The sequence below is a fragment of the Podarcis bocagei genome (genome assembly GCF_964188305.1).
Source record: "Podarcis bocagei genome assembly, chromosome: 10".
NCBI lineage: Eukaryota > Metazoa > Chordata > Lepidosauria > Squamata > Lacertidae > Podarcis > Podarcis bocagei.
This window is the reverse complement of record NC_138135.1, coordinates 56,143,126-56,168,508: the sequence shown is the minus strand read 5'-3', so window position 1 is coordinate 56,168,508 and position 25,383 is coordinate 56,143,126. Positions and strand designations below refer to the sequence as shown.

General features: G+C 42.6%; 1 protein-coding gene across 1 annotated transcript; it reads right to left on the bottom strand.

The window, feature by feature from the left end:
- Nucleotides 1-1,873: 1,873 nt before the first annotated feature.
- Nucleotides 1,874-21,711, bottom strand: LOC308596561 (uncharacterized protein). Its single transcript, XM_081211786.1, has 11 exons — nt 21,470-21,711; nt 19,461-19,550; nt 18,723-18,830; nt 16,013-16,097; nt 13,582-13,643; nt 11,249-11,431; nt 9,776-9,858; nt 7,138-7,214; nt 5,918-6,055; nt 4,578-4,610; nt 1,874-2,101 (listed from the first exon to the last, which is right to left on the bottom strand). The coding sequence occupies exons 1-11, from the start codon at nt 21,704-21,706 to the stop codon at nt 2,037-2,039; spliced, it is 1,161 nt and encodes a 386-aa protein (XP_081067912.1). The 5' UTR covers nt 21,707-21,711; the 3' UTR covers nt 1,874-2,036.
- Between the last annotated feature and the right edge of the window lie 3,672 nt (nt 21,712-25,383).

The window sequence follows — 25,383 nt, the reverse complement described above, 5'->3', positions numbered from 1 at the left end:
AAGAGGACACTAGTGGACGGATTTAATCCCTTTCACAGTCAGTGAAGCTTTGTAATACACACAGGCATGCCCAATGCCTGAAAAAGCACTGCTGCACTTGCACTGGGACACCTGAGTAGTTTACATGGGCATTAACTACTAAATTATCCCCATTCAAGTTCAAATTACCTTTTACAGCCCAATCTTACGTTCACATATAAGTAAGTCCTATTGTTGAGGGTTACTCCCAAACCAAATGTCTGTATGACTGCAGCCTTGTTCATGTCTGAACAGGTCATAGTGGGGCACAATAGTTAGAGAAAAAACATGAACATGGTGAGCTGCCTTAGACTGAGTCAGACCACTGGTTCATGAACAGTTTTGTACTGTCCACATAGACAGGCAGGGCTCTCTCCCGGTCCTACCTGAAGACGCCAAGGATTGAACCTAGGACCTTCTGCAGGCAAATCAGAAGCTCTTCTACTGAGCAGGCCTGTTATTGCTTTGGAAGCCTCACGGATTGTCGCCAATCCAAACGGCTATTGCTTAAAGTAGCTCGTTGGCTGAGCGGATCTGCCAGGAGCATGTCGTCCCTGAGATGTCATCGTGAGATGTCAAAAGCATTGGTGCTGATCTGCGCTAACTAGAAGACCGTATGAAAGGGATGTCATCCATTCAAGGAACAAGATGTAGTTGAACAGCAAAACAACAATAATTGCCCCCAATTTCCCAAGCAAGAAAGAAACAAGCCTGCAAATATCAGGAGAGTCTCAGCCCTGCGTTTCCATGCGATGCTTTATTTCAGTTCATGAATAATGGATACCATTCTTTCTGTGTCTCGTTGCTTCGCACAACGTAAAAAGGTGTGCATTATGCAAATATAACGTCTTAAAATGGTCTCCTGTCAAATACATATTGTTTTCTGTTTCTGTTTTTAATGTAATTGACAAAACACTTGATAGTACTGATTATGCCTCCCCCTGTAAACAAGTTGTTTTATGGGTATCAGCAGCTGTGTTTATGCCTCTATGAATTTCTGACTTCCATATGAAGTTGTCATTGCACTGTGAAAGAGCACTGCACAAAATCCTAAGCGTGCTACACACCAGCTGGCAAATAAATAAATAAATCCTTCCAGTAATAAAGACAGGTAAAACAGTATTGGTATACTCCAAAGCAGCATCAAAAAGTTTTATTGGATTTGCTCTTTTTGGTTTTATGTACATGTTTGTACTTTAACTAGGAATACCAAGGAATGTAGAAAAAAACCTAGATGCTCATGCGAAATTTATGGCATGATTCAATCACCTTGGCTAAAGCAGAGCAAGGCATACTCACATTAGCAAAATCCCAGAGGTGTATTCAAGACTAGAACTACACTACTATTCTTGGTAATAAACAGAAAGACCGAGAAACAGTTATTATGCTCATAGGCATAATAACCCAGCCCAGAAAGTTTCCAAGCCTGAGAAAACTTTGCTCCACTTGCTTTCATGTTATGCTATTTAGACAGAATATTGTTTTGAAACTTTTGTTAGATGCCTTTTGGGCACGTCAAGGGGACAAAAAGCGAGGTGTGCGTGGTAACACTAAGAGTACAGGTATTTCCCTTCCTCTTCAGAAACAATTTTATGCACAGTGTTCTGAATTGATATAAATGAGTAATGTTCTAGCACTGCATAATGTGGTCAATGGGCAAGTTAAAGTCACTCACGTTTATTTTGAAAAATCTTATGGGCCCTCTCCAGTTATAATATCAAGCTGTGTTTTATCTTTATGACTTGTGTAAATGCACAATGCAAATAGATTTGGGGCCGGTGTAGGTTTTGGCATGCCACCCACAAACAACTGAGGATCCTGAGAGCGTCACCAAGGAGGTACAATACAAACACACTCAATATATGCATATATTAATAAAGCCCTTTACTAAGGAACGGAATACATTTTAAAGAATGCCAGTTTTAAAATATAGCATATTTTAAGCTCCAGTGTCCAAAACATCACTTGATACCTTGCCATGTACCAGGCCACGATGATCCTGCTGAAAGCTGATTTCTTCATGCATTCCAGCCTGTAAATGAACTTGATCTTTTTGCCACAGTTTTCTTTAAATTTTCACTGCCTAAGGAACAGGGAGGGGAGGGTTACTGTATTCTCTCGTCCGTATTTTTGCATTAGTGTAACCATCACCAATTTTCAAATGGACTCCAGCCTAATTCATATAATATTTCTTACAAACAAAAAGCCATTGTTTAGGGAAAGTTAGACTGCAGCAGCGTCCTTAACTAAGAAACCGCCATGGTAAATTGTGCAGCGGAAACATGCAAACCACTCTCAATGATCTGGTTGTTCCCCTATTGTGTGTGTGAGCTAGTCTGATTCACTCCTTGCTTACTAGAAGAGTACTTCACAGTAGCCATGGTGAATCTGTCAAGTTTATCCGTTTCTGATTTTTCAATCTCAAGTTCAGTTCTCCACAACAATTTTGGGTTGTTGTTGTTTTTACAAATCCTCATGAAAATTCATCAGCGCTTTAGTGTGAATTTCTCTTTATACAAACTTTTGTATGCAATTTTGCCTAATACAAATGCTTTTTCTAAAACAATTTCCTTACTATAATGTGTTATTTGCACTTACAGGTGTGTTTCAATGCAAACTTGACCCTAGTATATGCATTTTCATACACAGTATCAAATTTTATTTCTGTCACAAACCAGCATAAGATAAAACATACAGATAAACTGAATGCATAAGACTTAAAACAGATAGGAGAAACACCTTATTTGGCCCTGCAAAATTCAGAAAGGGTTTTTAAGGAAATGTTTCAGTTTGCATATTGCTTGGGAAAGTGCAAACTATGCAGGTTCACCTTTAAATGCAAACTGAATTGAATTTCTCCCCCATACCTAAATCATGGTAAGTCCAACTTTAAGTTGTCAGTCAATAGGGTTGCAGAATAGAGAGCAAAGGCATTGAAAAGAGCAATATCTCTAGAACATGGTGGGAGGAAAAAGCTTTATAGTACTCATTGCACGAGCCATTGCAGGATTCTTAAGAAGCAAACGTAATGATCTTTGAATGTCACATGAAGATGGAGGGTAGACCTCCTGACTATCCTATGGAAGGTTACTGGAGAAGGTTACTGGCCCAAGAAAGCTGCTCCATGCAGAGAAAGGGCTCCTATACCATTGCTGGGGAGGCAGTGAGCCTGGGCATGATAATCTAGGCAAGGCACTCCGTAGCCCCTCTACTGTTCATGCTTCTAGGAAGTCATACTTGTGCACTATGAGAAATACTCCCAGGCAGATTAGGATTCTGGGGCCAAGAGTGCATCTAATTTTGACCCAAGGGTGCTCAGCAAACAGCATTGTGTCATTCCTTATCGCTAGGTGAAGGTGGAGTTTATCTAGATTTGTAGGATTTATTTTTCTGCGCTACCAATGCAGGGTGCAACTGCAGCCTCTGTATGGTGGTGGACTTGAGCGTTACCTGTCTCTAGGTATTCCTTCTGAGGAAAAATCCAGGCCCAGTAAACCACAGAAAACTAAGCTGCCTTATTCATTGAAATGGCCAAGGCCTAGAGAAGCTCAGAAGACAGCAGGGGGTTTCAAGTTTCCACGAATTGCTGGCCATATGGCACTGCATCTCACAGGTAGTATTCTGGCTAATGGCAGGCATGCCGCATTGGGGGGTGGGAAGAGATGGTTCAGTTGCTTGGTGAAAGGATTCCTGTCATGTGCTGAGGTTGCACTGCATTCCCCGCAATGTACAAAGTGCATCATATTCTCAGGTTTCCTTTCTGCAGCTTCTGTTGAACGTTTTAACACCTTCAAATGCAACCTTTTTGAGATGGAAAGCAATGATCATGGTAAGAAAAACTAATTGCCAGATTCCTGTGTAGCTGGCAAATGTGAGTCTTTCTTCAATAAGAACACCAATTCAGTAGTCAGGCACAATTTTAAAAAAAGGGGGGGCGCAAATGATAAAATTTATTAGGAGAGCAATAGTAAATATAACAAGAAGTATTTTCCCCCTGAAAAGGCATTGTATAAATCCAGTGTAGTCTTCGGGACTCTGCAGACATCATTTTTATTGTGCATTCCTGATGATTTGTGCTTATGCTGCTATCGGGGAAGTCACATGTGATTCTGCTTTAAATACTGTTTGCACCTGCAAAGGCTGTGGGCTTTTACACAGCTTCATTTCTAATCAGCTTCCTGCCTGAAATCCTGTAATATTTTATACCACCAGTCTGCAGAAGCCGGTTGATTTATTTTGTGGCAGGTTGATTATATTACTACAGACTGATCTAAGAGAAAGGTAGAGTATGGCAGCAGGGGAAACCACACAACTCACAAGCCAATATGGCTTCAAATATATGTGGCTCCAGCTGCTTGGAACATAGATTCCTGCCAGGGGATAAGATGGATTACATTGCCTGTATTATAATATACAAAGTAGATCATGTTTTCAAGTTTTCTTTCTGAAGCTTCTGTTGAAGCTTCCAGGGCTTGATGAGCACTTTAATATTTCGAAAGTGTTTATATAAAAACAATTCTGGTACAAATTCTAACAATATGAAAAAAAAAAAAGATTACCAGATGCTGATGATAAACTGGAGCGATTCTTCCCTGAGAGCACCAATCCAGTATTCAAGCATAATAATAATATAGAAAAGCAAATGTTAGGATGTATTTAAAAAGCAACTGCACACACCTAACAGCAAATATAATATTATCAATGTGTTTTATAAATCTGCAGTGTAGTATTTGGTTGATTTTGTGACTATTTAAGGAAATTACTGCGGTTTTAATATACGGAGCCTAGGGCTTGCCAATCAGAAGGTCGGCGGTTCGAATCCCTGCGACGGGGTGAGCTCCCGTTGCTCGGTCCCTGCTCCTGCCCACCTAGCAGTTCGAAAGCACGTCAAAGTGCAAGTAGATAAATAGGTACCGCTGTGTGCGGGAAGGTAAACGGCGTTTCCGTGCGCTGCTCTGGTTCGCCAGAAGCAGCTTAGTCATGCTGGCCACATGACCTAGAAGCTGTACGCCAGCTCCCTTGGCCTGTAAAGCGAGATGAGCGCCGCAACCCCAGAGTCATCTGTGACTGGACCTTATGGTCAGGGGGCACCTTTACCTATATTGTTTTAAGGACTTTATTCCTATTCTTCAACTTCCTTGAATCACCCTCACATAGCAGAAGGGCTGTTTATAAGGGTGGAAGGGGGAATATGCAACACTGTTTCTTGAGCACAGAATCATATGAGTTGGGAGTATGCAGCTGCCCTTACGGGGATCGAACCTGCAGCCTTGGCGTTATGAGCGCCACGCTCTAAACCACGCTTCCTCAACCTCGGCCCTCCAGATGTTTTGAGACTACAATTCCCATCATCCTTGACCACTGGACCTGCTAGCTAGGGATCATGAGAGTTGTAGGCCAAAAACATCTGGAGGGGTGAGGTTGAGGAAGGCTGCTTTAAACCAACTGAGCTATTCTGTTCTGCCCCAGTTTATCCTCCACCCAAAACACTGTCTTGCTGCCTGCTGTGATAAAATTATATAATTTACACCGTTTACAAAATCAATAATGTGAATTATGTGGCCATTGACTTATTCCACCCCATTCATTTTGATGCAAATGTGGGGGGGGGGGAGAGAGAGAGAGAAACCTAATCAATTACGTATCAATCCTGGACTCAAAGCAATAACAGTGAATAGCAATTATATTCACTGGATTGATAAGCAAACACCAGCAATTTCTACTCTTGTTTTCATCAAAATACTCAGACATCCCTAGGTACATGCATATGTTTGTGTGTGCAAGATTCAGTCTGTGCAAATGCACAGACAATCATAACTACATTTCCAAGCTTGAAGCAAGAAAGCGTCCTATTATTTTTTATGTTTAAGTATCTTTTAAGTATCTATTTAATTATTACCATTAATTCCTGTGACTGATGCCATGCTTTGCCGTGAGTACATCTTTCGCCTTAATAAGGAAATGTTGTCGGAATACGTTGTCAGAGAGCCACATTTAAATGGTCTCCGCAGGTTTTGTTCTTTGTTTTTGCTAATGGCTAATTCAAAAACATGAGAAATTATGTTATGCAACATATATATATATTTATAAGAAAAAGTATTTCTGAATTAAAGGATTAAAACAAACTCTAAAACAAAAACAGCCATGAAATATTTAGCCAAGGCAGAACAGAAATCAGAATCACATGTTTAAGTTACTCTAGAGTTCTGATGTATGGGGTAAACAAAAACAAAAAAATTAAGTATCCTGAACAATCTACTTGCACAGTTTCCAGACAACCAGATTCCTGCCACGCAGCAGGACAGAGCAGCTTTCAGGCAGCACCAGAAAAGATAAAGGCAGGAACTGGGAGCCTGAATGGTGCTGCAAGGCTTTTAACCTATTGGCCCTAGCAGGGTGACATTGGGGTTCTGCTTCAGGCATCTTGCACCAGCACTTCAGAGAGCATTCCATCAAGCATGAAAATTGGTGGCAGCTGAAGAAGAGGCTGTGTTTTCTGCTGGACAATATAGTGCAGGCATAGGCAAACTCCAGCCCTCCAGAGGTTTGGGACTACAACTCCCATCATCCCTGACCACTGGTCCTGTTAGCTAGGGATGATGGGAATTGTAGTCCCAAACATCTGGAGGGCCGGAGTTTGCCTATGCCTGATATAGTGAAATGGGCTCGTATGCAACTAAGTCCATGGAAATTAATGAACCTAAATGAGCTGTGTCCATTAACGTCAATGGATCTGCGTCTGCGGGTTGTTAAATGAGTTTCCTAATATATCTAAGCCTACAGGCAGCAACAGCCTCCCGGCAGAAGCATCGCTGCTACGTACACGGAAGGGGAGGGGAAAGGTGGCAGGTGAGGTTGGGGATCCTTGACGCACCAGTGGAGCTACTCTGGCGTCTCCACCAGAGCAGCCATGCAGCCATGGCCTTGCCCTCGCCCTCTTAGTAAAGTAGCAGTGACACTGCTGCCAGGAGGACATAGCTGAGGGTCACCCCACTGAGGGAGGTGCTCCTGTAGGTTTCTATAACCAAAGGACATTTTCGAGAAATCCAACTAACTGAAAGGCAAGGCAAAGCAGGCATTTGTAGCATAATCATTTCAAGTACATTTACTGGCTCTTACAATTGGAGAGGAATCTAGCTCCATCAAACAGGTCTATTTCAGTCACGGTATGAAAAACATTTAGAGACCAGAGGTATCTATAAATAAAAAAATCATCAGAAGATAAGGAACTTGGTTTTATTAACATTTATGCATTGTAATATATTTATGCACTATTACCTTCATTTCATGGTTTATTCAGCATCACAAAACGTAAGAACAAAGGAAGCTGCTTTATACTGAGACAGGCCATTGGCTGGCCAGGATTAATACAGTCTACAATGGCTGAATGAAGCTCTCTGAGGTTTCATGCATGAGTATACTTCCCTCATGCTGTAATCCTGTGCCTGATTTACCTGGGAGTAAAGTCCCATTGAGCTCCTTCAGACTTACTTCTGAATAGACATGTCTAAGATGGCTCTGCTAATATATAATTTTAGAAGCCTTTCTGCCCAGATGCAGATTTTTAAAAAAATAAATAAATCAAGGTATGTCTAGGATGGATTGATTTAAATCATCAAGAAAGGAATCTGAAATCATTAATAAAATTATTTAAAGATCTAGTTACTTATTTAAATATTTCCTAAAATGAAGTGCACGCTAATTGCTTAAGGTAACCACATTATTTGATAACTGGAGTACTAACTGAGCAAATTGCAGTGATCAGTTAATTTCCGGGCATCAAATAGGATTCAAATGTCAATAAGATAGATTGGAGGATAACACCTGTGGTGATGCGCCCCACAATTCTTTCTTGAAAACAGCATTTCAAAAGACGGCTATTCATTCATTTTTATGAAGGTTATATATAAAAGGTCAGATTTAATTTTCAAACATGCTTTTTTTAAAAAACGAAAAAAAATATTATAGCAGGAATTTTAAAAATCCAAATTACATGTTAATAAATGATGATGATGATGTGTCTGTGTATTATTTATTCCCTAAGAACACAGGTGGCACTGTGGTCTAAACCAGTGTTTCCCAACCTTTTTTGGGCAAAGGCACACTTGTTTGAGGAAAAAAATCTCGCGGCACACCACCATTACAGCCCCGTGACGTCAGCGCACAGCATCACGCCGGAAGGGACGCACGAAAGTGAAAGTTTTCAATTTTTTCCCCTCCCCCTTGCCGGGGAACCTCCAAGCTTTGGGGGTGGGGGGGGAGGAGGCAGCAAAGCGAGGGACTGAGGGACGGCGGCAGCTGAGGCGGCGGCGGCTGTTGTGGTGGTGGCGGCGATAGCGGGCGGAGGAGGGGGCGGCGGGGCCGAGGTGGCCGGCGGCGGCGGGGGAGGCGGCGGCGGGTGGAGCAGGAGGGGGGCCGAGGCCGGTGAGGGAGTAGGGTTGCCCGGGGCTTGAGGAGCCGTCGCCGGGAGTTGCTGCTGCTGTTGTTGCTGCTGCTGCCCGGACATGCCGGCCTCCTCCTCGTCCGCTGTCTCGCGCTCCTCCCTTTTGCACGCGCTGCCCCGCCGCCGCCCCATTGGCTGGGTCCTGTCAGCTGATCCTGTGTTATTTCCTGTGTGTGTGTGTGAGGGGAGAATGGAGAGAGAAACCTCGGCACCACCACCGCGGAGCCGCCCCCGGCTCGACGCGGATCCTCGCCGCCGCCGCCTCTCACCGCCCGACTCGCCCGCCTCCCTCCCACGGTACACCAGCCAACTTCTCACGGCACACTAGTGTGCCGCGGAACACCGGTTGGGAAACACTGGTCTAAACCACTGAGCCTAGGGCTTGTCGATCGGAAGGTCATGGTTTGAATCCCCGCGGCGGAGTGAGCTCCCGTTGTTTGGTCCTAGCTCCTGCCCACCTAGCAGTTCGAAAGCACGTCAAAGTGCAAGTAGATAAATAGGTACCACTCTGGCAGGAAGGTAAACGGCGTTTCCGTGCGCTGCTCTGGTTTCGCCAGAAGCGGCTTAGTCATGCTGGCCACATGACCTGGAAAATCTGTCTGCGGACAAACGTCGGCTCCCTCAGCCAGTAAAGCAAGATGCGCACCGCAACCCCAGAGCTGTTCCTGACTGGACTTAACTGTCCCTTTACCTTTACCTTTAATCAACTGTATGTGTTATTTAAAAGTACATTCATTCTGTGCATTTCTGGTAGTGAAGGAATGATTCTGCAGTTGATTCATTCTGACCCTATATCACTATGGATGCACACACTTAATGCACTTCACATGAGTATGTTGTGAAATCCTGGAACTGCTCTTAATACACAAACACACACCAATCATCCTTTGTGTATAGCAAGAAAAGCCCCTTCAGGAGAGGGCAATTGGGAACCCGTTGTTATTTCCTCACTCCAAATTATCTCCCAAGTTATTTGAAAATCCCATGTCAGTGGGGATGAATGTTGCCAGCAAAGGGATTTGGAATGCAGAATGGTTAAATATATCCCAGCAACACTTCAAGTCACCCATTCCCCAGATGGCTTTTCCTGGTTGTTGTTGTTTTTAATTGCCCTGAAGGAGAAATCCAGCTTCTCAGTGAAGTACAGTGCTGCTGCAACTACAGTGGAAGATACAAACTGAAATGGAATAAGTGCAAAGAGATTACTTCGCTACTTCAAGCCCTTTTCAAAAGCACAGCGTCCCCTCCAATGGTTTGCATTTGCTATCATGCAATTTTATACTGCATTCAGCAGCTGCTTGCATTCCTACTCACTTATCATAGAATGAAGGAATTTTTGGACTATAAAAATCTTCCACATCAAAGAAATTCCTGCTTTCCCAGGAAATATCAGATGCCTATTGGGAAACAAAAACAATTAAATAATCTTCAGAGACAGGTACCGGTGTGTTCAGAAAAATCAGTACTACTAGACATTTGAATATAAGGGTTGATTAAGAGCACGTGAAGGATTTCTAAATTGACTTATTTATTTGGAATCTGGATAACTCAGAATTTGATACTGGAGCAGAGGATCTTGGTTTTCGTTTTCATTGTCAGGGATGAAAATAAGTGGAAAGACTATTTTAGGCTGTGCCAATAGCAGATTATTTGGTCCTTTTTAGTATTGCAATGCCAGCGCTACTAGCCATTCTACAGTTGGGCAGTTGGGCAAACACAATGGAGGCTTTCCTTCAAGGATGTAACATATACTGTAGACATATAGAGTCATTTAAAAGTGGGAATGTATCTATTGTAGCGCTAGATATAGAGGATAATGCTTTTGTAAAGAATATAAAAATGCTGTTCAAATCATGTCATCGTGGGGAAAAGTCTGCATTCGACTTTCCTATGTCAGAGGATAACATTGGACTTAATTAAAAAGCATGCGGGTGGGTGGGTGATCTCACACTTCCTTAAGAATTTCAGAGTTAATCAGAACAGAAACACTAGAAATGTAATAATATCTGTAGAAGTCAAGAGATGGCTTCTTTAACGATCGTGTGAACCACTGAAATCCGGAAAAGAAACATGAGTGGGTTCCAGTAATAATGCATAGATTTCACAGCCACTGTCTTATTAATATTACACACAGAGAGAAAAGATTTTCAATATCTGACAAGGAAACAGAACCAGGCTGCATAACATTCTATCCACAGTAAATACAGTTATCACATGATAACCTGAATGTATTAAATTGCTACTGCTGGCTATAGCCTTACTAGTCTGCCATGTCACAGTAATCATACATAATCACAAACAGTGCTTGTTTCTTCACCATCAATGAGGAGCTGTGTGGTGAAGAACATGAAATTGATAGGGATGGAAACAAGAGGTGTGCGCCAAGCACGAGATTTGGTTCCGACTCCCACTCAACATTCTGAAAAAAACAGCCTGAGACAGTAGAAACCAATTTTTGAGTCTCCAATTTGGCTCAGGGTCACAAAACAAATCCCAATTCAGAAAAACAAAGCTTTGTGGCCCTCCGATTCACTATTATCATTATTATAATTATTATTTTAATAGGACTATAATTTCCCCAGCTTACTGACAGTAATGAGTGAGATCTATAGCTGAATAGACCCTAGCAAGTAGCTAAAGTCTGTCAAATTACATACTAATAGGTCCAGTGGTTTGTTTTTTTGTGCTAGACCTTTTTTCAGAATTGGATAAAATCTGGTAGCCCCTTCAGAGGCAATTATGAGGCAAACCAATGAAAACCATAAGTTCCAGGAGAATGCCATTTACCTTTTCATGATCTTTATTTTTCTTCGGAGGAGGCAGTTTCCCAAGGGAGTTTAAAATTGCTCCCCTTAAGATCATAGTGCAAATATGAGATGAATTCAGCTTGAAACTAAAGTTCAAATCAGTAAGGGCTCTCATTTTTTCTTTTGCTGAGCTCCATGCAAGAGCTCTGATACAGTACACATCCTAGGAAATAAAAAGTATAGCAGTCAGCAAAAACTGGAAAAAAGGTGTTTTGCCTAAATCACAGCTTAAATCCACAGGAAGCTTAAACTACCAGGTTCAAATCCCCACTCAGGGATGGAGCTCACCTTAGGAAAGTCAACACAGGAAGCTGTCTTATAATCAGTCAGATCATTGGTCTGTCTAGCTGTCTAGCTCAGTATTGACTAGGTTTTCAGGGGGAATGCCCAGCTCTACCTGGGATTCAACCTGGGATCTTCAGCATATTACTACTGCCCCTCACCAGAAGTCACTACTTTTCAGCTCCTAACTTACTTCACAGGCCTCCCACAAAGATGAAATGGCTAAGAGAACTGCGTAGATCACAGACAGGCTACAAGGGCAGCATTACTCCAAACTGTACAGTTCGAAACAGCTTACAATAAAACAATTATTTATATATAAGTTCTACAAACACAAATCACACAATGATTAAGATAAGAAATAAACAGAGAAAACAGCTGAACTGGTCTACTTTAAAGGAACACTTCAATGAAAGGCACAAGAGAACAGCAGCCTTCCTTCTACCAGCACCCGTCACAGTAGGAAGACATACCTAGAGAAGATCTTCTCCAGGCATCCCATGGCCGCAGAAATGGTCCTCTATGCTTCTCTACATTCCTCACCTCCAAATAGAGGAGGAAACAGAGAAGAGCCTCTGCCACTGATTTAAGGTGATGAGCAGGTCCAATATTTTTGATAGCTAAGACGCAGCCAACTGAAGAGTGTTAGAGGTTAAAACTAGCACTTTGAAATGTGCCCAGAAACTAACTGAGAGCCAGTGTGGATGCAAACTGTGGTGAGATTATGACTGAAGCCACACCATTGCATTTTAAACCTTTCTCAAACTGTGGTCTGTGAGCTCCAGATGATCCACGTTAAGGCTGCATAACTACCAAGAATATCAAGACTTCATCCTGGCATGGACCAATTGCAATGATAGCGATAGAGAGTGCTTTGACAAGGGGCAAATCATCACATAGGGCAAAGACGCCCCAGTCTTTATTGATTTCTGTAATATGGTGCTGGTACAGACTGCTACTTTTTCCTTTAAAAAATCACCAGTTGAAAGGGCGCTTCTCAGCAGCTTGGCCTCAGGTCTATGGCGATGCCAGCATGGGGGGATTATTCATCCATTGCACTCAAAAGGCAAGCGGTTATTAAAATATGAATTATGTATGTGCTTTGATAAGTAGAAGACCCAAAAAATTATTAAGAGGTTCAGCAAGAGCCTCAGGAATTTCCAAGTGGTCTGCAGGGGGGCGAGGAGTTTGGGAACCACAGATTTAGGAAGTATTATTAATCCAGTGTAAGCACTGCATATGGTTTTACATTGTTATACATCTTGCTGTTAGATTTCTGAGAACAGGGCAATCCATGTGGATTAAGGCAACTCCGCCCCAGAATCCTGAAGGTAATAAAGGAGTGTTAACAGTCAAGAATGATGTATTGTAGGCCTCTGTGTGAAAAGAAACAAAAGAAGCTTCAGATTTGACTAAGACAGACAGAGAAACATACACAGAGAAAGAGGAGTTTGTAATTCCTTTATAAGATAACAGCATCAGGAGATTCAGAGCTGCTTCTCTCTGGAGATCAGATGAAGGGTGGTAGATTTGGTTGGCTGATAGGAATGTTAAAGATGTACCTCTTCCTATACCCAACCTGTATATCTGTAAATAAACTAAAACATTACAAAACACTGTAAGCATCCAGTGTCCTTCTTCCAAAGGAAACCAAATTCAGCTACGTGCTGAGCCCTGGAATTTTTCATCACTCAAGATAAACAAGGAAAGTGCAACTATATGTTTGTGCTCAAGTAACAGCAAGTTCTACTAGATTCAGCTTGTGTTTATATACTCAGTTTTATGGTGCAGCAGTCTAATTTTTATCAAATTGTGAAATGGCTTTGTGCAACTGAGCCCTTGGACATGGATGCTTGCTTCAACTCTTCATGAGTCTGCAAAGAAATTCGTGTATTTATTTGGGCTTACCTCTTAGTGCCAAATCTAGAAAATATGGCACAATTTTCCCGACCAAAAATCTTAAAATTCTACAAGAGTATAAAGTGTACATACAGTGAATCCTATAGTTACTTGAACCACATTACTACTCACAGGATTCATGGGGTCTAAATCCACAGCTCTTGTAGCATCACATATTGCTTTTTTGATTTTGCCTAGGAACAGAGCAGAGAGAGTTTCTTCTATGACTAGCAACCACCACAAAATATTATATCAGGCTTCCTCAACCTCGGCCCTCCAGATGTTTTTGGCCTACAACTCCCATGATCCCTAGCTAGCAGGACCAGTGGTCAGGGATGATGAGAATTGTAGTCTCAAAACATCTGGAGGGCCAAGGTTGAGGAAGCCTGTATCAACTTGCTGCTTTTCATTAGCACACATACAGGCCTGGTTTCTACATCACATTTAATTATAATTAAAAACAAGCTATAATTTAGTATGAATGAACTATGTACTTGGGCATGCTGGTGAAAAGCTCTTGCTTTTTTCTCCCTCTGCTCCTGCTAAGCTGCCACATCTGAACCTGGTTCAAGGTTTGTTTCTTTCCAAACAAACCATAAGCAGTAAGCCAAGAACCAACCTGAGTTACCACTAGTAGTTTGTTTGGAAAGAAACAAACCATGAACGAGGAGCAGAGTGCGAACTTTTCGGCAGCATGCACAAGAATCCTGAACGTTTGCATTAAATTATGGTTTGTTTTTAACTACTGTTTAATGTGACATGTGAAACAGGCCACAGCCTTACTAATATAACTCAGCATGAAGGCCAACTGATAACTTTAGCAAGCAACCAATCTCTATCATTGCAAACTACATTTTGTTATTAAACCCAAGACAAGGCTACCTGTAGCGCCAGAAAATGTTGAGTTGCCATCCACCTGGTTGGCATGTACTGTAATGCTAAAATCAATGGTTTAGTGTTATGTAAACAAGCTGGAACAAGCCCAACAAAACCTGTCTCACCTACCTATCTTCCTCCTGCACAGAGAATGACTTCATCATTTATTTATTTATTTATTTATTTATTTATTTATTTATTTATTTATTTTTATTATTATTTATTATTATATTTGTATACCACTTTTCTGAGCCATAATTCAGCATCTTTTGCAAAACACAAAAAAGGCTTCCCACTTACTTGTAAATGTACCTGCGTAAATCTATCAAAATGCTGATAATGCAGTTACTTGATCCATTTAAGAATGCACATGTGTAAATCTGCCTCTGTTGTCTGTCTCCATGTAAACCATTCCAATGCAAATTCTATCAACGCTGCTAGATGTTTTGGTTCTTTCAGCTCATTGGGTTGTTTGAAGCAAGCAAAAAATGCAGGAAACCTGCCATCTTGCTTCGTTGCTGCTCAGGTAAACTATCAATTACATGCCTAAATGGGCACATAATTGGATTTCTGTGCACAGTAATCTAGTCAACAGGTGGTGCTGAAGGAAAGATTTTCAACTTATTTTCCTAAATAAATACAAACATGTCTTAGTTTTGGATTTGATATCCCGCTTTATCACTACCCGAAGGAGTCTCAAAGCGGCTAACATTCTCCTTTCCCTTCCTCCCCCACAACAAACACTCTGTGAGGTGAGTGGGGCTGAGGGACTTCAGAGAAGTGTGACTAGCAACAAGGTCACCCAGCAGCTGCATGTGGAGGAACGGGGAATCGAACCTGGTTCACTAGATTACGAGTCCACTGCTCTTAACCGCTACACCACACTGGCCTACAGGCATTTGCTTTAACTTAAAGAGGCAAGAATATTTTTCTCTATGACTAGGTTGAACTGGGCACAGTTTAACTTAAGTTTGGCATAAGGGTGAAAGTGAAGCCTCATTTTTAAGGGAATCCAAGATCTGTAAAATATGACATCTTAACAGAGCTGGATTAGTTTCGGACTAATTACAAAGCAAGCTTCAACTCTGAAGTAAGTGGTTGAAATAGCCAGGTAGAGGGTTTTTTAGAGAGAGAGGGATCCCACCTCCTTAATGATTCTGAACTTACATTACAAAAATATCAGCTGGTTGAGGTAAGTTGGCAATTGAAAAAAAGAGGATTGATTTGAATTGATTGATTTCAGATTGATTGATTGATTGATTGATTGATTGATTTCAGAAACAAAATCCAAAGTATCTGCCCAGGATTCAGTGCACAGATGTCAAATCCCAGAGACACTAGGAACACTGACGATTCACAACAGAACACAGGATGCATCATAGCAAGATACAGAACATGTATGCAACTCTGTGAAGACCTTCAGATGAATGTATACAGCCTAGGGGAGGTAGGGTCACAGTTGGTGTGATCCCAATCCGCACACTACCTGTTGATTTTCACTGAATTTAGAAGAACATCTGCCTTTGGCACGTAAGACAGACTCATAACACTGTAGAATCTAAACTCAGATCTTATCACGCTGTTCCATAGTGATGCCAAGGCGGGTAGAATATATTTCAATTTGACTTATTACTTTTCCTACACAAGCATGTTTATTGAGCTTGGCTACAGAAGCAATATGTCTTACCGCATTTTACATATGCATAAGCTCTCCTCGCAAACGCAGGTGTCTGGTAGTAAGATCCAGAAACACAGCCAACATGACAGACACTCTGGAGAAAAGAGGATACTCTTGTGAGCTGCAATATTATTATATTTAATACAGCCCTGCAATGTGATCTACACAGCTATGCCACATAAACACTGCCATTGTGAATCTAATGGAATTCTTGAGCCATTCACATTAGTTCCATTGCTCTTTTATTTATTTCAAATTACTGGTCTTATTTACCTCAGCAGGGTTCTATGAGATTACTCCCCAGACTGTTCAGACTCCTATGGGGATGATTTATGTCATCATTCCAGTGCAGTGTTTCCCATAATTGTACTGAGTTTAAAAAACATTAGAACCCAAGGGGCTAGACAAGGAACTATAACATTAGCAGCATGCTCATATAAATCAATTTATTCCCTTGCAGAGAAAAAGGAACGGAGACAGAATTTAATGAGATTGTATGGGAACTACAAAGGCACCAACAACACTTATAATAACTTATGTTTAAATTGAAGTATAAATAGATCACAGAAATAAAATTTGAAGGCAAAACAATACACACTCTCATTTTTCCATAACTAAAAGTGCAATGCTAGATGCAGAAGCATGTCTGAGAGTATATTAAGTTCAACAGTAGTTACCTGGGTGTTCCGCTTAATGCAATGGGACTTACCTCCAGATAAGTATGAACAGGACTACAGTGGTACCTCGGGTTACAAACACCTCAGGTTACAAACACTTTGGGTTACAACCTCCGCTAACCCGGAAGTAGTACCTCGGGTTAAGAACTTTATCTCAGGATGAGAACAGAAATCGCACAGCAGGCCCCATTAGCTAAAGTGGTACCTCAGGTTAAGAACGGTTTCAGGTTAAGAACGGATCTCCGGAGCGAATTAAGTTTGTAACCGGCAGTACCACTGTACAGCCTTTGGACAACAAGAGAGTTAAAGGGGTGCTAAAGGAGGAAAAAGAGATTGCAGAGAAGCTGAATTAATTATTTGCATTTGTCTTGACTAAAGAAGACGTACAGAAGATCCCTGAGCAAGTCTGAAGAACTGAAGCAAATAGTGGTGAAATAGTGGTATCACTGACAAATTCAATATAAACAAATGTTATCCATCCAAGAGTTCTTAAAGAACTCACATGTGAAACTGCTGATCTTCTAACAAAATCTGTAATTCATTCTGATTACTTCCCTTTGTACCTGAGAACTGGAGAGTGGCCAATGTAGCACAATTTTTTTAAAAAAGGATCTTGTGGGGGAATAGCTGCCATTTGTGAGGAAGCTTCCCCTATCACTGCATCTCTAGAAAAAGATTACCTTGTTGAGTTTCCACCATACAGCTGTTAAAGTCACAATAAAAAAATTTCCCACAATGCCATCTCTAAACCAAAGCCTAGGCTGCTATCATGCATCCGATTATTTGGGAGCGAAGCCCCATTAAACACAAAGAGACTTACTTCTAAGTGGGCATGTATATACCATTGTACTGTGAGTTAATTATGAAATGAATTCTTAATGAAAGCCTGGTCTTTGGCACAGCAGGAAACATGCCTAAGCTCTTTGCAAAGTTTGCACATTTTCCTTTTTGAAGGAAGAGGATTTCTAAACATCCACCCACACTTTCTGTGTAATATCTGCAGAAGATAACTTCTATGGACCACCTGATCTCAGATTAAGATGCATTTTGGTTGCTAGAGGGACAGGGAAGGCAAACTATCATGGCCTGGAAAATAAGACAGAAGTAGGAGAAGGGCACTAAAGGGGAGGAGAAAACAATAAGGATTTCTATTGCCTGGTGTTCACTTATCAATCACAGCTCTCACATCACTCATTGGCTAGAAACACTGACAGGTGGGAGTAGCCAGGATGGTTCATTTCACAGAAATTGCTTAGAAGGGTATCTGCACATTTTGCTGCATAACTTTCTTTCTGGGACAGCTAGACATTTACTTTAAAAAACCAAAAAAAACTAAAGCCCCAATGCCTACATAATGTCTAATCAACATACTAAATAACATTATCAACACTACTTAAGTGACTCTACAGCAGTGGTTCTCAAACTTTTTTTCTCTGTACCATGCTTTCAAAATAAAAATGTGCTCACACAATGGTGTTATATTGTGTTTTTTTGCACTACAATTTGTATTCTATGGAATTCAAATTGAAATATGATAAAATATATACTAAATAAAAGAAGCAATAAAGATACAATTGCAATTCATATAGTTTCTAGCATAGCACATTACAATTGGTACAACAAGCAGATAAAATTAAGCAATTTGCCAAGACTCTGAGCAATTTTTGATTTGTCAGTGGGGGGGGGGGGAGTTTGGGAATAACTACGGCATAAAATATCCAAATATTTTGAGAAATTGGTTCTTGCTAAGAGTCGCCAATGCCAAAATACTCATTTAGGTGTTAGTTCTCATGTGATGTACAGTAATTGTTAAATGTTACCACAACAGTAGCTTGTTAACCTAATTCCTCCTAATCATGGGGTGAATAGTATGCTATTTAAAAATTAAGTATGTGAACAATACATCTAAAAATGCATTCCTTTGATTCCTTTAAACTTCTCAAAAGGTAACAATTAAATGAAAACAATATGTTTCTCTCCCTACAATACAGAACCGCTGTACAAATTGTACACATAATACAAATGTTATGGAAGTTCCATACCTTGGGGACATTTGCAGCTTCTATTGCATTAGTAAACGCTTCCACAGCATCACGGTGCAAATCTAATTTTTGGAGAGCAACACCTAGATGATAATATGTTTCAAACACCTAAAATAAAAGAACCAGGATAGCACATTATTTATAATATTTTAGTACTGGTATGATTAGAACAGCCCCAGAAGTTCAAAATAACGAGTAATACCCACTACAAGAAGATTTTGTGCTATGAAATAAGAATGCAACCAGGACTATTGGGACTAATAATCAAGAATGACTATTCCCCCAATGTTTAAAAGACAATTTAAATAGATTACAGGCACACACACCCATTTACACGGGGGTTACATTTCAAGGTGGTGAACGTTTCATGTTGGTGAAATCACGTATAATTGAAGCCCATTGAAAAAGCCTGCAAACACCGTTCTGCTTCACCCTGTTCCATACTTTTAGTGATGTTTCAGTGACATCCTTATGACGTTTCTGGGTCACTTCCAGGTTCATCGCAATGCACATATACACGGTCGCTCACATATTGAACACATGTAAACTGGGGGCTGCCTGGATACCGTAAAGACAAAACAACCGCCAGAACAGCCATAGGAAGCTTTGGTACCATACTAATTATAAAAATATCAGTCAATCAAAAACCAACCCATGCTTTACAGCCAAACCCACAAGTGTGTGCTTAACAGTGTGTGCTTTGGTCCTATTTTCTTTTAAATGCTAAACTGAAATTACCAGCCGTATACAGCTATGACCAGGAACATATTCTGCAGGAAACTTCATTTTGTTCAAGGAAGATAGCAGCTTTCTATAGTATTCAATTGCCTGAAAGCAAAATAAAAATAGCATAAGGACCTCAAGCTGGGGTGAAAACGTCCAAGCTTCTGCAAGTAACAAAATTTCTGTTTCAAAAACAAAAAGCAGGTCAGAGCAGTTGCTCCTTTTTGTTGTTGCAAGATTCATACGGATGAAATATAATTGTGTGTATAATTGTGTATATGTATGCATACGTATACACACAACAGTGTGTATTTGTATCCAATATGACTCATGTATTTAAAAAGAGTACTATTAGAAAAGGAAAGGAAAATCACAATAGGCATCCGATTTCTCTCAAGCTCTGCCACACGCATTGGCGGAGGAACAGGGGTGCGGAGAGAGCCATCACAGCGGCCCCACCAGACACGCGCTGTGCACTCCCCCCGGGCGCTGGGCGCCACGCCCCCAGAACTCACACCACGACCGTGGGTGTGCCACGCCCCCGTGGGCGGCACCCCCCCCCCCCGGGATGCATGCCATGCTCCCGGGGGGCGACAGCCGCACCCCCGCCTGCTCTCTGCCCCTGGTAGCTGAGCATGCAGCTTCGCCACTGGCCACACCATTGTGTCAAAGGAAGAAAACAAATGAATGTAATTCTAAAAGGAATGCAAAAGTTTAGTGTCTCAGAATGGTGTGGTGGTGAGTGTTGAACTAGGAGCTGGGAGACCAGGGTTCAAATCCCTGCTCAGCCATGAAGCTCACTGGTGGTGACCTTGGGCCAGTCACAATCTCTCAGCCTAACCAACCTCATAGGGTTGTTGTTGTCCGTTTTCATCAGATTTAGGAGTTGTGCGACCCCAGAGCCATCTGAAGACTGCCATCTACAGGGATTTTTTTTTTTAATGTTTAACATTTTATTATGGGTTGTTTTTTTTAAAATATATGTTGGAAGCTGCCCAGAGTGGCCAGGCAACCCAGTCAGATGTGTGAGGTAATAATAATAATAATAATAATAATAATAATAATAATAATAATAATAATAATAATAATAAATTAAATGGGACGCGGGTGGCGCTGTGGGTAAAACCTAAGTGCCTAGGACTTGCCGATCATATGGTCGGCGGTTCGAATCCCCGCGGCGAGGTGAGCTCCCGTCGTTCGGTCCCAGCTCCTGCCCACCTAGCAGTTCGAAAGCACCCCTAAGTGCAAGTAGATAAATAGATACCGCTTTATAGCGGGAAGGTAAACGGCATTTCCGTGTGCTGCGCTGGCTCGCCAGAGCAGCTTCGTCACGCTGGCCACGTGACCCGGAAGTGTCTCCGGACAGCGCTGGCTCCCGGCCTCTTAAGCGAGATGAGTGCACAACCCTAGAGTCTGACAAGACTGGCCTGTACGGGCAGGGGTACCTTTACCTTTACTAGATTAAAACTGGTTCACAACAGAAAAAGGTAAAAACATGCAGTAAAAACATACTAAAAAGTTCAAAATAGGCATCAGTTAACCAGTGTGGAAAGATGTATTCTTACTTATGCCTTTTAAAAATGTGGGGTGTGGGGTTTATTTTTTTGGGGGAAGAGGGGGTCTTCGTGTTGTTTTCACTTTGGTTATGTATTTTGTGGTTTTATATTTTGATTTTACTCTGCAAGCCGCCCTGAGACCTCCGGGCATAGGGCAGTATATAAATTCAATAAATGATAAAGATTAGGACGTCCCTCTTTAAAATGGAGAAATGACGTTGGAACCCTACGTCACACACGAACGAACGTGCAGCCCATCCAGCATGGAAACTAGGGTGAAACTTCTTCGAGGGGGTCAAGCCAGATGATTATATCCGGAACATAAATCCCCCCCGAAGGTTTCCACAGCCACATTCGAGCGATGGAGCCCGAAGGCTTCACCACGCGCAGCTTTGAGAGGCACGCGCGCTCTCGCGCCCCCCGGGCAGCCGCCCTAGCGAGCGGGGAGGAGGCAGAGGCGCCCGTTACCTCCCGCCAGCGCTTGGCCCGCTCGCAGCCTATGGCCGAGTGCAGATACGTGCGCGCCTCCGTCTGGACGCGCCCCACTCTGCAGACGAGCTTGGAGACGGCGGCTTCGAGGTCGGCCTCGGCCACGTCCTCCGCCCCGGCGCTCTTGGCGAAGGCGGCGGGCTTCGTGCCGGCCGAGGGAGGCGCCGGGCTCCCGCTTTGCCGCCGGCTTTGCCGAGAGAGGCGCCCTTGCTCCATTGCGGTGGGCGAGGCGCGCGAAACAGGCGAGCCCGGCGCGGCGCGGTCGCCATGGCAGCCTCCCCCCCCACGCGCTTCGGAGCCGCAGCCATGGAAACGGGCGGGAAAGGGGCCGGAGTAACACCACCCCACTTTCTGGGGTTCATGCTTGATGGGGGGGGGGTGTCTTCGTTTTGCACGGTCAGGAATTGAAAGAACCCTGTAAAAATCCTCATGGCGTCTACACCAGACGTCTGCATTCAGTAGGGAGAGTTTGGCCCGCTTAGCAGGCAATGCAATTTTTTAAAAAATTAAAACAATGGGAATACTTTTGCCTTTGCTGCAACGCAGATGGACGTGTTTTGCACGTGGGGGAATGTCTTGCAACTGCCTGTGTTATGTACTGAGTTGAATAGGATCCAAAAGGTAGCAGTCTGATTGGTCTTAGAACAATAGGATTCAGAATGCAGCAGTCTGATTTGTCCTAGAACAATAGGATTCAGAATGCAGCAGTCTGATTTGTCCTAGAACAATAGGATTCAGAATGCAGCAGTCTGATTGGTCCTAGAACAATAGGATTCAGAATGCAGCAGTATGATTAGTCCTAGAACAATAGGGTCCAGAATGCAGTAGTATGATTGGTCCTAGAACAATAGGATTCAGAATGCAGCAGTCTGATTTGTCCTAGAACAATAGGATTCAGAATGCAGCAGTCTGATTGGTCCTAGAACAATAGGACCCAGAATGCAGCAGTCTGATTGGTCCACAGGAGCCACCCAATCCAGCTCCAGGTGGAAGTGAATCCACAACCTGTTTGGCCTATAGGAGAATCCCAGAATTAGCCAATCACGTGGGGCCCATTGTGTAAATAATGTATATAAAGCAGACTTAATGGGGGAACTTCCATTACTCACTACTATGAGCTGAATAAAGAGCATGAAATCCACTCGACTCCGAGAATGTTTCAGCCTGCTTCTGACGTCCCTGTTGCCGCCGTACGCCTCTATGGGAGGGGGAAACGCGCAGATGTAATGCATTAATATTCTTTTAATTTCTGCCGCCTGTCTGACTGCGTGTCTTACAACTTTTGCGTGCCTTATTTCTGAGTAAATGCGCCCAAGGCCACGCTGCTCCTCGGTGGATGATAATTCCATGTATGGCTATGTTGTCTCTCGAGGACCGTAACTGCAGAGTTACCAATGAAGAGGCCGGGGGAATTCATTTAATTCAAATTATCCTTTTCTGAAACAATAAGAAACCTTTTAAGTGATGTTTTTGCCTTTGCATCGCAAGGCCGGCTTAGGAATAATTCACTCTGACGTTCTCTCTTGCAATAAAGTAACTGATTTTAATCGATATATACTAAGTTGTTATTCCAACTATATTTATTCAGACTGCCCTTTGTAATAAAAGTGATCCCCCCCCCCCGCCCCATTTCTCTGCTGATGGCAGATTTCTGCCACCTAGTGGGTGAACTGTATGCTCTCCACTGGAATTCCGTGCAAACACTGGGTTTTCTGCAGACCTGTTTGTTCGGCATTCATTCTGATTTATGCAGCAGTTGACTGTTTACATATCACTCTGCAGCCATTGCGCTTTCGCCACTGGGTTTTGAAGCTGTGCATGTACAATATTAGCCACAAGCCACAGCTAGCCTGTGATTTCTGGAGAAATACTGCTGCTAGATAAGTTTCCCCAATAATCAGCCTCCAAATAAATAACTTAAGTCACATTCACTTCACAGTCAAGTTGAGGTTCATACATTTGAAACAGGTGTTGTGCATTATATGCAGAAGACAGCTTCAGGAATAGGAGGTTCAGGCGGAGGGGGTTGCACGGTTAAGAAAACCAAATCCCACCCCTTCTCTGATGTGTACAAAACATGCAGGTGTGACTTGAGACACATCAAAAGGATGAGATCTGCATTTTAAGGTGCTAATGTGTACATAGCAGTAGTCTGAACGTTAGTTCTCATTTGTTTACCACAGGCATAGGCAAACTCTGACCCTCCAGATGTTTGGGACTACAATTCCCATCATCCCTAGCTAACAGGACCAGTGGTCAGGGATGATGGGAACTGTAGTCCCAAACATCTGGAGGGCCAGAGTTTGCCTATGCCTGGTTTACCAGGTGGTATGACAATGAGCATTCATCCTGGTTTACTTACAAGGAGTTTACACATCTTCTCAATTCTCATCTGTTTCAATGGATTTTTCCACCACTTACCAAACTGCAAAGAGTCCTGTTTGTGTTTCTTTGCTTTTGTTTTTAATTTGTTGCACATAGGTCCCTCCCCCAAACCTTGACAGTTCAGGCACCCATTCAGTTTTCTGGAGACCAGCTGGTAAATGTCCTCATGTGACTCTGCTCATGCAAATTTTTCCAGTATGAGAATAGGAAGAGCCACTTCCATACAGTGAGTGACTGCAAGGAAAGCCATTAACTTAACTTTAATGGCAACACTAAAAGTAGAAGCATTTGTGTTGAGCTGAGGTTAATATCAGAGCATTAGGAGAGAGTTGAAGGGCACCTTTTCATGCTACTTTGGTACTCAAGTGCAGAATGCAAACAATGTCTACTGGGCGTAAAGGTAAAGGTACCCCTGCCTGTACGGGCCAGTCGTGTCCGACACTGGGGTTGCATGCTCATCTCGCTCTAGAGGCCGTGAGCCGGTGCCGTCCGAAGACACTTCCGGGCCATGTGGCCAGTGTGATGAAGCTGCAGCTGGCGAGCCAGCACCAGTGCAGCACACGGAAACGCTGTTTACCTTCCCGCTATAAAGCGGACCCTATTTATCTACTTGCACTTAAGAGTGCTTTCGAACTGCTAGGTGGGCAGGAGCTGGAACCGAACGATGGGAGCTCACCTTGCCGCGGGGATTCAAACCGCCGACCATACGATAGGCAAGTCCTAGGCACTGAGGTTTTACCCACAGCGCCACCCGCGTCCCCCTACTGGGCATACATGTGCATAAATTGCTACTTTTACCCTTCAAAATATATGGCACTGGAAGGCATTTATTTTCTGTTTATTTTTTTCATAGATTCCATGCAGCGCGCCTTCCCGCTGTTCCCCGACCTGGTTTGGAGGCTGCCAGCCCCACAGGCTCGGGGGACAGATATCCGCAAGCCTGGAGAGACCGGCGGGACTTCACGCCGTGCTCCCTAGGCTTGCAGATAGCAGCCTGTTCTGGGGGCTGGGGTCAGGGGAAGCTCCCCTTTATTTCCCCCCCAAAAAACTAGGTGCGTCCTACGGGCCGGTGCATCCTATAGGGCGAAAAATACGGTAGTTTCAGACACTTAAGGGGCACCTGGTCTTCTTCCTGAAAAGCAACCAGCAACAAACACAACATAACAATTTGGTTTTGAAACTGGATATAGTCCAAAGCTGCTGCTTATATGGCAAAGCAGCCTGCTGTTCAATTTTTTTTTTACACAAGCAAAATAGGAAAAAAATACAGTTCCATTGGGCATTGCCAAGCTTCTTTATATGCCTGAAGTTGCTCCTTGGATTCCACCCAATGTTAACATTTGTAAACTATGCATCTCAATTAAATAAAAAAAAATCACATGTGAAAACGCCCTAAATGTTTGTGTCCTTGCTTTTAAATAACTCATGACCACCAGGGGTCCTTCTTCCCTTAAAGTGCACAATACAATATATTCAGCAATATTGCCTCACATTACAGGACAGTTTGC